This window comes from Enhydra lutris, unplaced genomic scaffold, assembly GCF_002288905.1.
Source record: "Enhydra lutris kenyoni isolate GAN:26980312 unplaced genomic scaffold, ASM228890v2 scaffoldscaffold29, whole genome shotgun sequence".
In the NCBI taxonomy this organism is placed as follows: domain Eukaryota; kingdom Metazoa; phylum Chordata; class Mammalia; order Carnivora; family Mustelidae; genus Enhydra; species Enhydra lutris.
In genome coordinates, this window is record NW_019154113.1 from 13219546 (window position 1) to 13235543 (window position 15998).

The following is a 15998-nucleotide window of genomic DNA, read 5'->3' on the forward strand; positions in this document are numbered from 1 at the left end:
TTTCTTGACTCAAACTGACAGCTCTGAAAAGAAGGCTGTATCATAAAACACATTTTAAAGTTCAGTTTTATCACTTTCAAGTATTTTTGAGATTGATGGAATTTTCTTTATAATTTTTTAGGAGAAACACATTAATAAACTAGAGTCACTTCTAATGTGTCCATCTTTAGCTTACTACTTGTTTTTCTGAGTATTTTTGAAAGCAGTCTTTTGTGATATAGTTCAAAGTCTGAGTTCCCTGCAAAGACATTTTTATGGGTCTTTTGTTGGTGTCCTAATGAAATCACACAGGCTGATTTTGAGAAATTGGAATAACTGAGATTATATATTGTATATAGGAAGTGGAGGATGGGACAGGGGATTTGAGTGACAGTCACTAATCTAACAGACCCCCCCACCCTTGCACAGCAAAATTATCAAATGTGGCAGCCACATTAACTTGGGTAGAGGACAGTCCCTTTCTGAAGGAATAAATATTTATCATTTCTGAAATTTTAAAAATCATTTAAGCCAGCAGAACCAGAGGTGCACAGACAGCTAAGTATGTGTTTCCGGTGAGGTGACAGGGACTCAGCTCCTGGCTCAAAATTTCCAAAATGTGTACTAACAGTCCTGCTAAGGAGAGCCCCTCTTCATTCTGTAATTAGCAATGACATAACTTTTATTTCTTCAGTTAACCTTTGTGGATAGCTCTAGTCTCTGTTTCATGTCATCATTAATCTTTTTAGGAACTTCATTGCTGTCACCAAAACCATGCATATAAATTTCCTCCCCATACTTCTGCAAATTAAATAAAATGTGCTTTAGGCTTGCCTCAAATGCCAAAGGATTTATTTCCAAAATATTCCTAGGGCTATGTCTGAACACAGCACAGCTACCCACAGAAGCACAAAGCATTGGATGGGGTCAAGGAAGAGGGGACCACTTAAAGATAGAGACCTGCGACCATAAGACCCATGGGACCCATTCTGTAAATACATGTTGAATGAGGTCTAAGTAAAGAAATTTATCCCGCTCTGCCTTTCTCTTACTTAAAAGAGAAATCTCTTCACCTTTTTCAAGAAACATTTCCAAACCAAGTTCAGATTGATCATCAGCAGGTCAGGGTCACACCTAGGTGTATGTCTTTATTACTTCCCGTGCACCCTAGATTGGAGAAAGCTTTGAGTAGCAAAGAGAACCAATATAAGGTCTAATGGATTATAATATGCCACAAATGTATTTACATCTGTAAAAATCATTACATCATGGAAACAGGAAAAACAGCTCATCAGCCCCAGGTGAAACTCTGTCCACCCTCTGGTGACCCTAGGGAATTATTAGAGGCCTACAAAGAGACATGGGCCTGTCAGTTCAAGGCCTGAGTGAAACCAAGCAGTTTCTAAGGAAGGCGGTAGTTTTATTGATGTTCTTCAGTTACTGATGCACTGCCACTGGTTGACTGTCTCTGAACTTTAGGAAGATGGCGATCATTTTTCATGAGCTGCTAGCTTTTGTGAGTTTCTGTTTGGGCTGGATTTAAGTGACCAGGGTAATAGAGCTTCCCCCAACAAATCAAATTGGCAGGCTGTCAATGCTGTTCAAAATATGGCCCAAGGACGGACACCGTCCACCTCACCGGGGAGTTGTTAGAAATGCGTGTTCTCTGTTCTCACCCCAGCTGGGGTGGAGCCCAGCAGGGTGAGTCTGAATGCCGCTCCAGGTGATTCTGACAGAGACTAAAATTCAAGAAGCATCAGCCACCCTATCGTTTCTCTCCTCCTCCCTTAACGCTAGAATCCTCGATTTGGAGGAAGGATGGTAACATTCCCAGGTTAATGACATATTTTCCAGTCATTTAAGGTCGATGATATACATATGGCAGGAACTAGAAGGAAGGTCTAAGAGGACAGTTTCAAGGGAAGAGGGCTTAGCTGGGAGGTGCCACCCCTTTGCCCTTTGTCCTTTCTTTTGCTTCCTGCCTGAACTGTGGATATGAGGACCAGCAGGAAAATTGCCATCCCGGTCCCTGAGGCAGCCTCATGGAAAAAGTGCACTAAAAATTGAGGAAGCCTAAAGGCAGGAGTCTGTTCCCAAGAATCCAATCACAAAGCAGCCGTACTAGCTATGGCTTTCTTTCCTCCAGATTTCCTTAATATGGGAGAGAAATAAAACTTGAACTTATTATGAATGTACTGTAAACCTGCTGGTTGAGGTTTTCAGCCATACGTTATCCAACCTAATCCCAACCAAACCCCAAAGATTGGGTCAGTGTTGGTTCAGATGCCCCCTAGATGAGCCAACCGTGAAAGTGGACACCCCTTTCCTGGGACTGCGGGGAGCCTCGCTCACTACTCAATGCTCTGCTTGCATTCCAGGCCCTCAGCCCTTCTTCCACGTACAACCCTCTGCAAAATCAGTGAAGTAAAAACTGAGTACTTTCTGGAGAAAACGAGTTCAGGTGTCTTTTCCTTTACCTGGTTTCTGAAGATAAGAAATGACTATACTCTTGGAGGAAAAGAGAAACAAGAAAGAAAACAATGAGATTCAGAAATCCACAGTTGGCTGGTAGGGAAATGAGAACCTTCTTACAAGCAGAAGGTATATTTTACCGATGATAAGACCGTCGCACACTGTTTTTATTGCCAACTTAATAACCATCCTGCCCACTTGCCGTAAGTAGAAGGAAGCAGGAGGCAGGACTGTAACCAGGGTTTCCACCAGTGGATCCCAGGCTTAGCATGGAGCCTGGCCCACAATATGGGCTCAGTAAGGATTTATTGAATACATGAATGAATCAGTGACTAGATGAATAAATACCAATCTTTTCATACGATGATCCTTCCACTTATTCCAGGTGAGACAATCAAGTGAGTTGTCTATGAATGGCCTCTGGGAATGGAGGATAAATGTTTGTCTCTTCATCCCATCCCTCAGAGACTCAATGGGAGGTCCTGCAGTTAGGAGATCACGGACTGAGAGTTTACTCCAGAATTATAGAGAGAGCATCACTGCAGGCCTTGTAACCCGCTCCCAGTGTTACGCATCTCCTTGGTCATATCATCATTTGCTCTCTCAAGGTCCCCATATGCAAAATAAGGTGAAAGAAATGGTTTTCTACATGTCAACCCCAACTGATCCAATCCACTTAGGAATCCAGAAGACACCTTAGCGTCTGGAAATAACCTCTAGCCTCAGTTCTTAAAGGTTTGTTTATAATTATTTTTATTATTATTTTTACTGAGCTAATACAAGGTAGCAGGGGGACCCCGGGAATGTGGTTATTTGTCACATGACCTCAGGTGCATGTGCTATAAACTTCACAAACAGGCACACCGCTTTCACTAATTATGTCCAATAAAACAGAAGGTCAGAAATTAGCATCAAGAGATGACACAACACAGTTGAGGCTGTTAAAAGTAACGGGTCCCCAAATGGGCATCATAAAATACATCATGAACTGTGAATAGCATTGCCTCACGAAGGAGAACCTCAACCTTCCACACCACAAGGATGCCATCGGGAGTCTCTCAGGGTAGAACATGAAATGAAAAAGAAGTGGCTGGCCAGGAATGCTGTACGTTATCCCCCAAGGACTTGCCACGGAGACTATTTTTAAAGAAACATTGATCTCAGCAGGCATGACAGCATTTAAGAAGTGGCCAGGTATACCAGCGTCAGGCAATCCTTCACGGACGGGGAAAGGCTGCAGAGTCTGACTGCACCCTTTACAAAGGCTGATATGATGGATGAGACCGGAACTGCCCTTGGTTGGTTAGGTGGTTGGTTTAAGGAGCCATAAAGGTCACACAGAAGTTAGAGCTTGAAAACCAAATGGAATCGACCCCCGAATTATGGCAGCCACCTCAACACTCAAAAATTAATCGGACATGAGATTTACAAGATTCCTCTTCACACTCTAACTGCTTTGTAAATTTCTTCCATGGTAGCTGCTCATTAAATGGTATCATCCCATTGAAAAATAACGTTACAAGGGATGCGGCCGTCTCTGTTTCCACACTTCCCTTGAACGAACCGAGCCACTGTATTTCATATGGCCAGAATACGGAAAGTCTGTTACAGCTATGTTACATTGGGCTTCTCATTATTGATGCAGCCTTTATGTTAGGTAACTCCTAGAAAACACTGAGAAAAACGTTAATACACAATAGTATATTTATATATCTATGGGGATCAGGGTGTCAAATCAGAGTTGACATGTCTTCCTTCCCTGTAAAGAAAAAAAGAGTGAATAAAGAGGTAGGAGACAAGAGAAGCAAAGTCAACATTTTAACCATTACAACTGATCTCAGATCCAAGGTGGAAAGGTGTAATATTTACTCTTTCCTCCTGTATACCCGTTACTCCAGAAAACAACCACAAGAGGGCCTGAAGCTGTCCTGGGACCAAAGTGTTTCCCCAAGGCCGAGAAAATACTCCATGGGGTCATCATTATCTCGCTTCAGTTTTTGGAGATGTCTGGTAGGGAATGTGTGGCACTTGACAGCACTGAGAACACTGCAAACCAGCTTGAAGCATGAGTTCTTACAAACTGATGCTCACTTGGCCTCAGCCAGTCCACCTTCAGGGACAAGAGCTCATAGCCCACTGTCCCATTCTAGATCGTTCCAGTGCTTGAATCCTTCCTTTTCTGTGTTGTCAAGACTTCAGCCTGTTGCTGACCCTTCCCGAAGCACTTTTCCTGGGTTCCCTACCCCACAGCACCCCACCCCCACTCATGTTCCAAACATCTCAGAAAAGAATTTACTTGGAGCACTGAAGAGAAACATACTTGACATCCACTGCATGCCCTAATTCCCATGCCAATGACATCTGTTTTCAAAGGTCCTGAACCAAGACACATAGCATAGACTTCTCATGGGAACTGACTAGGATAACAAATACAGATCATGTTTTACAGCTAAAAGAAATAGAAAGAATATACACTTTGGAGAACTGTGACTACACTTCCCCATCCCTTCCTCAATCACTCATCTTGTCCACTGTGTTTTATTCTTGCCTATAAAGAGAACCCCAGAGACCCGGAATCCTTCTGTTGTTTCTGGGGGAGCAGCAACATCTAATGCCGGTACCCACGGTGGTGAGCTTGATTCACAAGTGATCTGTGTAAGAGAGAAAAGTAACTACTCCACCTACGCAAAGAAAAGTGCCTGGGTTAAATGAACTGTACAACGTGAGTTTGCAAAGTGCATCCTCCTGACAGCAAGTTAAATGGCTATAAGATATTGTGCTTGCATTTCATTCAATCAGACCCAATTTCCTGGGACCCCAAACAGCAGCTCCTCCCAAAATATGGCTAAAACACTGGCAAATATTTGCAGGTACCATTTCTGCAAATTAAACCCAGATATAGTTATGTACAAAGTTAGTTTACAGAATACCTATCACATTATGTTTCTTTGAATAGATCAAAACAGGAATAAATATTATCCTTAAATTTACCACCTAATCGTCATGGAAAACTTAGGACACTTGGTTGAGGACAGAGCAGATTTCAATAGATATTGCTCAAATATTTGGTTTTCTATATTAGAGTATCTTCAATGCTATTGTGCCAATTTTCAAATGGAACATGGGCTCGGTGATACCTTTAAATGCAAAAATATAAGTATCCTGTAGTTCAAGCCCAATATTTATGACTCTAACTTCCTGGCAAGTCAGTTTGTTAGGTCATCAGGCTCTGAGGAACTTTATGGAGGAGGAACTTAAATGTTTCTCACCCTCAAACTCATTTTGAAATGCAAATAAGTCCTTTCACCTCGGTAGGGGGAATACACACTCCTTGCTCAGCATGTGCACCCACTAGAAGTTGTGATCCTTCTTCCCCTGCTTTGGGCTGGGGAGACCCAAAGCCAAGAACACAGCTCTGGGATTCTGAAGGTGATTCAGGACACCCCCAAATCAGTCACCTGAGTTACAAACATATTGATGGGTCCTAAACTAGGAGTCACAGAATCAACTTCTCCTCCTGTGTCCTCTGGACAGTGTCCTCTGGACAGTGATAGACAGGAAGCATGGGTGCATTCAAGGTTCCTGGATAAGGGTCTTCCAACATCTTCTTTCCCCAGAGGTTATTCACATCAGGACCTGTTCTCGGGTCTCTGGCAGCCGAAGAGCAATCAGGCCACCCCCAACAAGAGACGCAGCAGCCAGAAGAATGGGGACCACTTTGGTTATCCCAACAAAAGAAGAAAAGATGGTGTTTCCCAGGATGGCACCAAATTTGCATAATCCATTAAGGATGCCAAAGGCTGTTGCCCTGTAAAAGAAGGAGAAAGTAAATCATTCTAAAAGATGAACCAGACCTCCTTGGATGAACAGGACTGGGTCCTTTCTTTCCCTTGTTGTGAGGGAATGTATAGTGAAGATGTGGGAGGGGACTTCTGTCCCTAAACATAAAAGTCAAACATTCTCATTTTAAGCAAATTTGGAAATACAGAATAACATAAAGATGCAAAGATATATAACCCCACCACTGAAAGACAATCACCATTATTCACATTCTGGAGTATTTCCTTCACACTTGTTTCTTTTTCTTTTCAAATGTAGACTACATTTCCCAGATTCCCTTGCTTCAGAGTCTGGCCATGTGACTGTTTTTAGCCAATGGGATATAAGTGCAAATGGCAGCTCCTGAGAAATTTCCTTGAGGGATGTCTTAAGTGGTACTTTTTGCTCTCTTCTCTTCCATTTTTCTTCCTTCCATCCCACTTCCAAAAATGTAGATGGTCTCATCTTAGCCCATGGCAGAACTCATGAAACGGCGAACAACAAGATGAAAAGAGTCTGTAGTGCCTGCTCTGGACTTCTACAGGAGACAAAGAGGAAATGCCTACCTTCCCAAGGCTGCAGTTATTTGAGATTTCTGTCACCCATGGGAAAACCTAATCCTAATTATTATCCCCCAATTACACTTCTGAGGAGCAACTACTATTTTTTTAAAGTTCATTTATTTCTTTTTAGAAATCTCTACCTCCAACATGGGACTCAAACTCACCACCCCAGTGATCAAGAGTCACATATTCTACTGACTAAGCCAGCCAGGTGTCCCCTCAGTGGTAACTGCTACTAATCATCTGTCCTTTCTTGACTCCATCTGTATACAGAGACTATACTCCCAGCACCAGCTCTCTTCAACTGAAGCAAAATATTTCTTTTTGATATCATAGGTTTATTAAGAATGTGTTTGTATTTTTGTACATTAATTTTTTTACATTTTTAATCACTTTATATATAACTAGCCCCCAATCCCAATCTTTTTGTTTTCAGAATTTTCTTGGGTATTTTCACATGTGTATTTCTTTACATGAAATTCCCAAAGTTGTCCCAAGTTTCCAGAGGGAAGGAAAAAAACTCATTGAATTCTGAATGGATTCATTGAAGTTAGAAAGAAACAAAAGAAGATTTGAAATTTGTGTGAGAATAAATCTTCTTAGAATTTCGTAAAGTATATCTTGACATATATATAAGACTTCTGTTTCATCTTTCGGTAAAGCTTTATAGTTTTCTTCACATAAGTGTTTCATTTTTCTTATTATTCCTTATATTCTTATATTCCTAAATAGTTTGGGATTTCTGCTATTACTAAATGGAATTCAATTTTACTTTTAAATTTTTAGATACATTTTTAAATCCCATATGTTAAGTTAGTTTTATCATTGACCACTGTATCAATTTATTTTACTGTTTCTAACAGTCTCTTTTTATAATTGTCTTGAGTTTCCTAGATGTAAAAGCATATACCATGGAAATATGATAATTTTCCTCCTCTTATTTTTTGTAAAACTTAGAAGCTCTTGGTTCAGGGGAGAGGGGCTCCAAATATGGAATGCTGTGCTTTGCCATAGCTCTCCATATTCTAATACCTCTGTCACCAATTGGGGGAATATCATTAAGATTTTTTTGCAGAATTTCATTTACCTGCCTTCCACATCACTCCACATGCCTTTTGACCATAGGGCCACTTAACCTGCCATCCTTAAAATTCACAGCTCCCTCTCCATAAGGAGGGATAACTTCTGCATAATGGCTTTGACCCTATGCCTTTCAACCAAGCCTCTTCCCATATGGCTTGCACAAAAGTAGAAGTAAATGCTAGGCATTCCTACCACATTCTCTGCAAATGCCCTAGACCATCAGGCATCATCCCCACCTTTATCTGCCCTTGCCTCTCCCCCACCCTTTGCTTATCTAGTTCTTCACCTTTTTGCCCTCTCTCCCATTAGAGGCCTGTTATCACCTCTCTTCAGAGTGCATGGTACCTATGGTGTCCCCCTCATTCCTCTCTCCCAAACATGGTTTATAATTGTCCTTTGTATCTAGACCCTCTCCCCACCCCATCAGGCTTTAGCCTGCTCACCTCCCTACCTATGCCAACCCCCGTGCAGAAGAAACTCAACCACCAAAGAGATGTTTGCTTTGTCCGTGAAACACCAAAAGACCGAGGTGGCTGTGGGGGAGGGTGTTGGAATGGGTAGATTTCTGGCCAAAGAAGTCCGAACGAGTGGAACAGAGGGAACCCCAGGGAAGAACTGACCTCTGGTTGGTGGGATACAGCTCCACCGTGATCACATCCAGAGCATTCCAGGCGGCAATGCTGGTCCCACAGAACAGGCACTGCCAACCAATCATCGCAGACTCACTGTTGCCAAAAAACAGGAAGAAGCAGCAGACTGCCGAGATCAGCATAGAGCCACCTACAGGGGCAGGACGAGGGCAGGAAAAAACAAAAAAAAAAAAAAAAAAAACATGAAGCCCATGTCTTAGATAAGACTGTCACCCACTCCCATCTTCACAGAGGCACCTGAAGTAACAGGTTCCCTCAAGTCATAGGCCTATTTCTACAAGGAGAAAGCATGGCTCCCCACATGGTCCTCCAGCCGTGGGATCAGAGCCTTCTGCATGGGTCATGTCACCAGGGTTAGCCTCCTGGAAGGATTTTGAAATCCTCACTTTGTGGTGCTGCCCAGCCCAGAATTACTGGGGAGGAGGCCGAGGAGGCATTCCTTGAGAATCTGTTATGTCCCAGACATTGTACTGGGTGCCTGAAATATATCAATATCAAAAAATCCTCATGGAGCTTACGTGCTACTGAGAACAGAACTGTAAATGGGCTGCAGAAGAACACCTGAAGGGCCCTGCTGTTTATTCTCCATGTATCCCATCTCCACCCCAGACATCTGATCTACCTTCTCAGCCTTGCCCTGTGCCCTGAGAAGCTAACCCCCAGGGCCTGCGTACCTGTGGCTCCTTTGTCAGCTGGGAGCAGAGAGGGGTTGGAGTATTTCTTCCCAATTCCCAGCCTATTTATAAGCCCTTTTTTGGCGATGGCTACATCCCCACCCCAGGACTATAGTTCCTTCCAGGAGCCTCTGCCTCCATGGTTCCAGCTCTCCTTGGGCTCTGTGAGTGCTATCTTCTCCCTGCAATCCTAGAGGCAGTACCTGCTGGCAGTTTCACTAGCATCCGGGTGTCTCTGCACCCGCACCCCCTGACTCTAAAAGCCACATCCCATGCATAAAGTCTCTTCACTAGCACTATCTAAGGTGGATCCTTTCTCCCACCAGCACTCTGACTGATACAGCTCATGATAAAAGTTCTCACTGAAAGAAGGCCATGTCAAATGCTGCCCAAATCCATTCCATCCAGCCCAGAAGAGCTTGGGGAATGTGGAATGGATGCAGGGCGTGGACCAGGACTATGGCTGGAAATGCAGTGGGAATAGACAGAAGAAAGAAACAAAGAAAGTAGCTTTCCAAACAACCAGCTGGGAAACAGACCAACGGTCCTTCCCAGGCATCAGGACCCTGGGGGTCCTGTTGACAGGAAGCTATGTTGGTGGCCTGGCCTCACCCACAAGGACCTCCCTGGTGGGGACGCCTCCGTCTAGAATCTCAGACCTGGAGTTGCCAACACTGATGTCAAACCCTGCTGGTGAGCTGGGACACGGTAACTGTCGCCTGAATTCTGCTGATTCTGGGAGGGGGCAGGGCTGTGAGCAGGTCACCTGGTAACATCTTTCCAAACAGCTAAGAAGGAGATAAACATCTATGGGGCCACAAGGGCCTTGGGACCTATATCACCTAAATGCATGCTTCCCTCAAATTGCCCAACCATGGTGTCTAGCTTACAATAAATGTTGGCAAAAGTTTACTGAATACAAAAGCTTACCATCAAATAAATCAAGTGACAGTCAGAGAACTGACCTCTCAGCTACATTAGGTAATCCTACTATAGAGCCCTGTGACCCACTGTACTTCCACTCTGTTAACACTCATTTCCCTTGTGATGGAGAGGCCTGAGTTCAAGTCCCAACTTCTTCCCCTGTGTGACCTTGAGCAAGTCTCCTAAACTCCCTGTGCTGCCTCACTTTCCCTCTCTGTAAAGTGATGACAAAAAATAGTACCTACCTCACCGGGTTATGGAGTGTTAAATATATTAATATTTACAAAATGCTTGGCAGGAAGCCTGACCTATAATCCATGCTTTATAAGTGTTTGTTCAATGAAATTTCTAGTTTATGTCTGTCTCTCCCAATAGATCATTTGCTCTGTGAGCATGAGGACGCTGTCTGTCTCACTTACCGCTGCCTTCTCGTTGTGTGCCACACACACAGCCTGGCAGAGAATAAGTCCTGCATATATTACCGCTTATCGAGTGAATAAATGAGAACAAACAGCCTCATCAGGAAAACTTCTACTTTGTTGTTAACAAGACATGACTTCTACCCTGGAAATAGCACAGCAGAGTACATTTTATGTCCCGGCAGATTCAAGAGGAATTTGTCTGAAGAAATAGTTCTTTTCATTCGTGGAAAGACTATTTCAAAACAGGTCACCTACATCCCATTGAGATATTTATTGAGCATCTACTATGAGCCGCGTACTAAGAATATCACCGTTGGTCCACCTTGTGCTAGACCTTCTACTAAAGAAGGAAGAAAGAACTGTCTGTGCTTTTAACAGTGCAGCTCAGAACCAAAATACAGACATTAGTAAAAGAGTAGGCTACAAAGAATGAGAAATAGTAGTTCCGGCTGTCCAGTTTGGGGAACGTGACAGAAATCAGTTCTGATCTGGGATACATTTATGATGTCAAGATAGGCTGCTGTGGCTGCAAAGGGGATGTCTGCTCTCCGGCTGCCCTGCCCACTCCCCCTGCCCAGCCTCAACTCTGCCTCTATGGGGGAATATGTGGCTGTTCCAGGGGACAGGCTACACCCCTGCACACATGCATCCACCCCACCCCTCATAGACCCTGCCTTCCCAAGGATGTTTAGGGCTACCCCCAGGGCTCAGCCACAGTATTCGCTGTTCAACCTGGGGCTGGAAAGGTCAGGGGCAGAATGACAGAAACATCACCCATCTACTCTCACACACCTTATCACATTTGAGCAAAGGTTGGTATTACTTTCACAATTGGAAACAGAAGCTCAGAGAAGGAAAGGAAGGTGGGAAGACTCATAAAGCAAATGTTGGCAGAGATGGCCACCTAAGTCAGAGCTGCTGGTCTTGCACAGGGTATAAGTGGGCTGAAAAACTCAGGCATTGAGGACTGAGTCAACGCTGCCCTTCCTTCAGGGGCTTCAGGTCTAACCAGGGCCTCACCTCTGACCCAGGAGACAGTTCTGTCTGTGACTGTGATGCCACATGCGGCATTTCTTGTGCTCCCCATTCTAAATATTCATGCTACTTTTACAATAATAATACTCCACGAGCCCCACACTGGCAAGAGCTCCCTTTGCCGAGCTCTGATTAATTTGCTCTTCTCTGACAAAACGACTATGTGATTTATTTTATTCCCCTTTGAGCTTCCCTGCTAGGGAGTTGGTATTAATTTTCCTGACCGGCTACATCCCAGAAGAGACCCTTCACGGCATGTGTATCAGTGTGTTGTTCTCGTCCCCATGCTGGCCTTACAATTTATATATTCCAATACATATTTTCCCTGGCCCTGGGTGTATATGTTTTGTTTCTTATTTTCCATGCACAGTATGTGTTTCTGTAGCAAACTTCTGTGAATCCTGGTGCAGTGAAGCAAGTCATACGTGAAAACTTCTACCATTTTTGAGAACCTACAGGCACCAAGCGCTATAAGATACTCTGGCTACATTATGCTCAAGCCTCACAAAACCTGATCAGCTAGTTACAGGTACAGATATGGAACCTGAAGCCTGGAGAAGTAAAGGAACATGTCTCAAGTCAGATAGCCTCGAGCTGATAGGACTCGGACATGAGTCTGTGCACCTCCAAAGCCTAAGTGTCATCACTATGAAATCATAATAAGCAATGCAGTCTATTAAAAACCCATCAGATGGGGCGCCTGGGTGGCTCAGTGGGTTAAAGCCTCTGCCTTCGGCTCAGGTCATGATCCCAGGGTCCTGGGATCGAGCCCTGCATCGGGCTCTCTGCTCAGCGGGGAGTCTGCTTCTCCCTCTCTTTCTGCCTGCTGCTCTGCCTACTTGTGATCTCTATTAAATAAATAAATAAAATAAAATAAAAACCCATCAGATGAACCAATGTTCACTGAAGAGCATTTTATTATTTTTTTTACAATAATCTTACAAAGCGGGTAGAATGGACATGTTCAATATACTTCTGAAGTGCTAATAGTGTGAGTGACTATCCCAGAATCGCTCAGTCGGGAAATGAAAAGGAGTCCCTGACTTGGACCATAGGTCTCAAACTACATCCATGGAGTCCGGGAGTTTTGGAGCCTTGCCTGCCTCCTAGGCTCTCCACCAGCAGATCCCATCTTACCTGTTTGGTTTCCAGTACAAGATTTATTTAAGAAAAAGAAAAATCCTCTCCTTTAATACATTTTGAAAGCCAGGATCCTCACCTACTGGAGGAGATGCGGCGTCCCTAACTACTCACCGATCATCTTGAGCCTTCCAACTCTATCCATGAGCAGGGCAGAAATGATGTTGCCAGGCAGGACAGACAGACTGCCAAGGAAGCTGACGAGGTAAATCAGGAAGTCATTATCCTGCTCAAAGTCCATGTGGCAGCCCTCCTTCGGCGCCAGAAAGGTCGTGTTGATAAACCGGCAGTTGATAAACTTATGCTTGTAGAGGTCTGGGGAGAGAAGGATACTGTGGGTTCATGTACAGTGAACAGGGGCTGGGGAGAGATGGGGCAGAGGCAGGGATGGAGTCACACGTCTTCCGAGGGCAGGCTGCCCCACACCTCTGGCCATCAGACAATCTCAAAGTCACGGTGACATGTGGCCAGGTATGGGTGGACAGAGAAAACCCTAACAAGGTAATGACTGCTTCCACTTCCTGTAAGCAAAGGGAAATGAAGTGAATGCCCATGGAGACACACTTCTAAATACATCATCTTTCAACCAGGAAACCGTCCTGTTTCTTTCTTTCTTTTTTAATTGCTTTTTTAAAAAGATTTTATTTATTCACTTGACAGAGAGATAGATATCAAGAGAAAGAGAGCATAAGCAGAGGGAGCAGCAGGCAGTGGGAGAAGGATAAACAGGTTCTCTTCTGAGCAAGGAGCCCAATGTGGGGCTTGATCCCAGGACCCTGGGATCATGACCTGAGCCCAAGGCAGATGCTTAACCGACTGAGCCACTGAGGTGTCCCAAAACCATCCTGTTTCTATCAATGACATGACACCAGGGTCCACACCAAGGCTGGGCCATTCTTCCGAGGCTACCCAACTTACAGGAAGAAGAAGACACAAGAATTGGGTCTGGATTGAGGTGAAACATTCCAGAACACATGCAGAAACCTGAACATTCTTCAAAATGAAAAACGTTTGTGGGGCGCCTGGGGGGCTCAGTCAGCTGAGCGTCTGGCTCTTGATTTCAGCTCAGGTCATGATCTTGGGATCCTGGGATTGAGCTCCACGTCAGTCTCCATGCCCAGGGACTGTCTGCTTGGGATTCTCTCTCACTCTCTCCACATGCTTGTGCTCCCTCTCTCTCTCTCTCGCTCTAAAATAAACAAATAAAATGTTTTTTAAAATTAAAATTAAGTTAAATTAAATTAAAAATAAAATTAAAACCCATTTGTTCAGTAGTTTCCACAGTGGGGAGCGGGAGAGATGAATATGGAGAGCATAGAGGATTTTTAGGGCGGTGAAAATACTCTACATGGTATGATAATGGTGGATATATGCCATTATACATTTGTCCAAGCCCAGAAAGTGTCCAACACCAACAGCGAATCCTCCTGTAAACTCTGGACTTGGGATGATTATGAGGTGTCAGTGTAGGTTCATCAATGGTAACAAATACACCACTCTCATGAGGGCATGTTTTTGATGGGGGAGACAGGGCTGGGGGACAGGAGCTCTATGGAAATCTGTACCTTCTTTCTAATTTTATTTTAAACCTTAAACATCTCCGAAAAAATCAAGTCTTAAAAAAATATAAACAATTTGCTTTGGAACTAGTTCCCAAGTCTTCTGACCCCTTCTAACACCCACCGTCCAAGCAGAAAGGGTGCCTAAGGAAGCTCTCGGAAAATCTGGGTTTCGGGACCTGGCTCTGCAGCTGACCTTCCTTAACCTTCCGTAACCTCCTCCTATAAAATTAGAAAAGTACACCTGATTCTCTCCATCACTTCCCAGCACTGACATTTCATGAGTACAGGTGTTTGCAAAAGTCCCCACGTGAGCATATGCAAAGAGGCATCATTAAAACTTGAAAGAAGAAATTAAAAGACGCATCCAGTTTTAATAACAAACAGGCAACGTATATGCCTTTTTAGGTTCGGGCTAAAAAAAAAATTACAAAGGTACATCTCATAATGGATCACTTAGAGATGGAGGGATATTTGGAGGACAGAGAGGAAACATTCTGAGCCTGACCTCATGGAAGGAAAAGATATTCTTGCATCAGCCATGGTGCTGAGGGTCAGGAGAAAGCAGTAATATTGGCACGACGCATGGAGTTCACTGGACAGATCGCAGACTTCAGAACCAAACAACTCGGAAATGAATCCACGCTCTCTCAGCTTGCTAGCTGTGGCCTTGGGCAAGGGCTTAAGCCTGGGTTTCCTGAGCTATAAAATGGGAGTAATTGTACATTTCTCACTGGAGACAATGTAGATGAAACCCGTGGTAGAGCTCAGGTAGTTTCCTTATGTCTCAACTCCCCTTGGTATGTTATTAACCTATGATGAGAGTAGTAAAAGTGACGAGGAGTGATAGAGTGGTGGGATTTTGTGAAAATTTTTTAATCATGGAAGACTGAAATGGTGTGATTTGAAAATATGCCTCTCATCTCACTTTATGCACAAGGATTGAAAAGATACAATTTTCCCTCTCCCTTTATTATTGTGAGAACATGAACCTTGCAAATTACGTGAGGTCTTTGAGAAAGTACTCCATGCATAAAATGCCACCTTCCTGAAATGTTGGCTTCCGAAAGGCTTCCCACCGAAGACCTGCCGCTTACGGCATCGGAGATGCTTGCGATCAGAGCACTCACCCAGAACTTTTGTTTCCACTTCATGTATGATAACACACGCAAATTACATTGGTAAAGATAGTGCAACTAATCCGTGCCATGCCTCGGACTAGAACCCATTTCTCCAACCTGATGCTCAATAACGACGTCCGTGTGTACCTTCCTACTCCTAAAGCTTATGACTGAGCACTTTGCTTTTTTTAAATTTTTAAATATTTTTATGAACATATAATGTATTATTATCCCCAGGGGTACAGGTCTGTGAATTGTCAGGTTTACACACTTCACAGCACTCACCATAGCATACTCCCCAATGTCCATAATCCCACCACCCTCTCCCGATCCCCCTCCCCCTAGCAACCCTCAGTTTGTTTTGTGAGATTAAGAGTCTCTTATGGTTTGTCTCCCTCCCAATCCCATCTTGTTTCATTTATTCTTTTCCTACCCCCTCAAGCCCCCCACGTTGCATCTCCACTTCCTCGTATCAGGGAGATCATATGATAGTTGTCTTTCTCCGACTGACTTATTTTGCTAAGCATGATACCCTCTAGTTCCATCCACGTCATCGC

At 43.8% G+C, this 15998-nt stretch overlaps 1 protein-coding gene across 2 annotated transcripts in view; it reads right to left on the bottom strand.

Annotated features, from left to right (window-relative positions):
• Positions 1 to 2591: 2591 nt before the first annotated feature.
• LOC111152576 (synaptic vesicle glycoprotein 2B) overlaps positions 2592 to 15998 on the bottom strand; it is a 183527-nt gene continuing 170120 nt past the window's right edge. For both annotated transcript variants that reach the window (XM_022511064.1, XM_022511065.1), the window contains exons 11-13: positions 12876 to 13076; positions 8537 to 8696; positions 2592 to 6259 (exon numbers count right to left, since the gene is read on the bottom strand). In XM_022511064.1, coding sequence (XP_022366772.1) covers positions 6076 to 6259; positions 8537 to 8696; positions 12876 to 13076 — 545 coding nt within the window. In that variant the 3' untranslated portion in view covers positions 2592 to 6075. The remainder of the gene's footprint in view (positions 6260 to 8536; positions 8697 to 12875; positions 13077 to 15998) is intronic.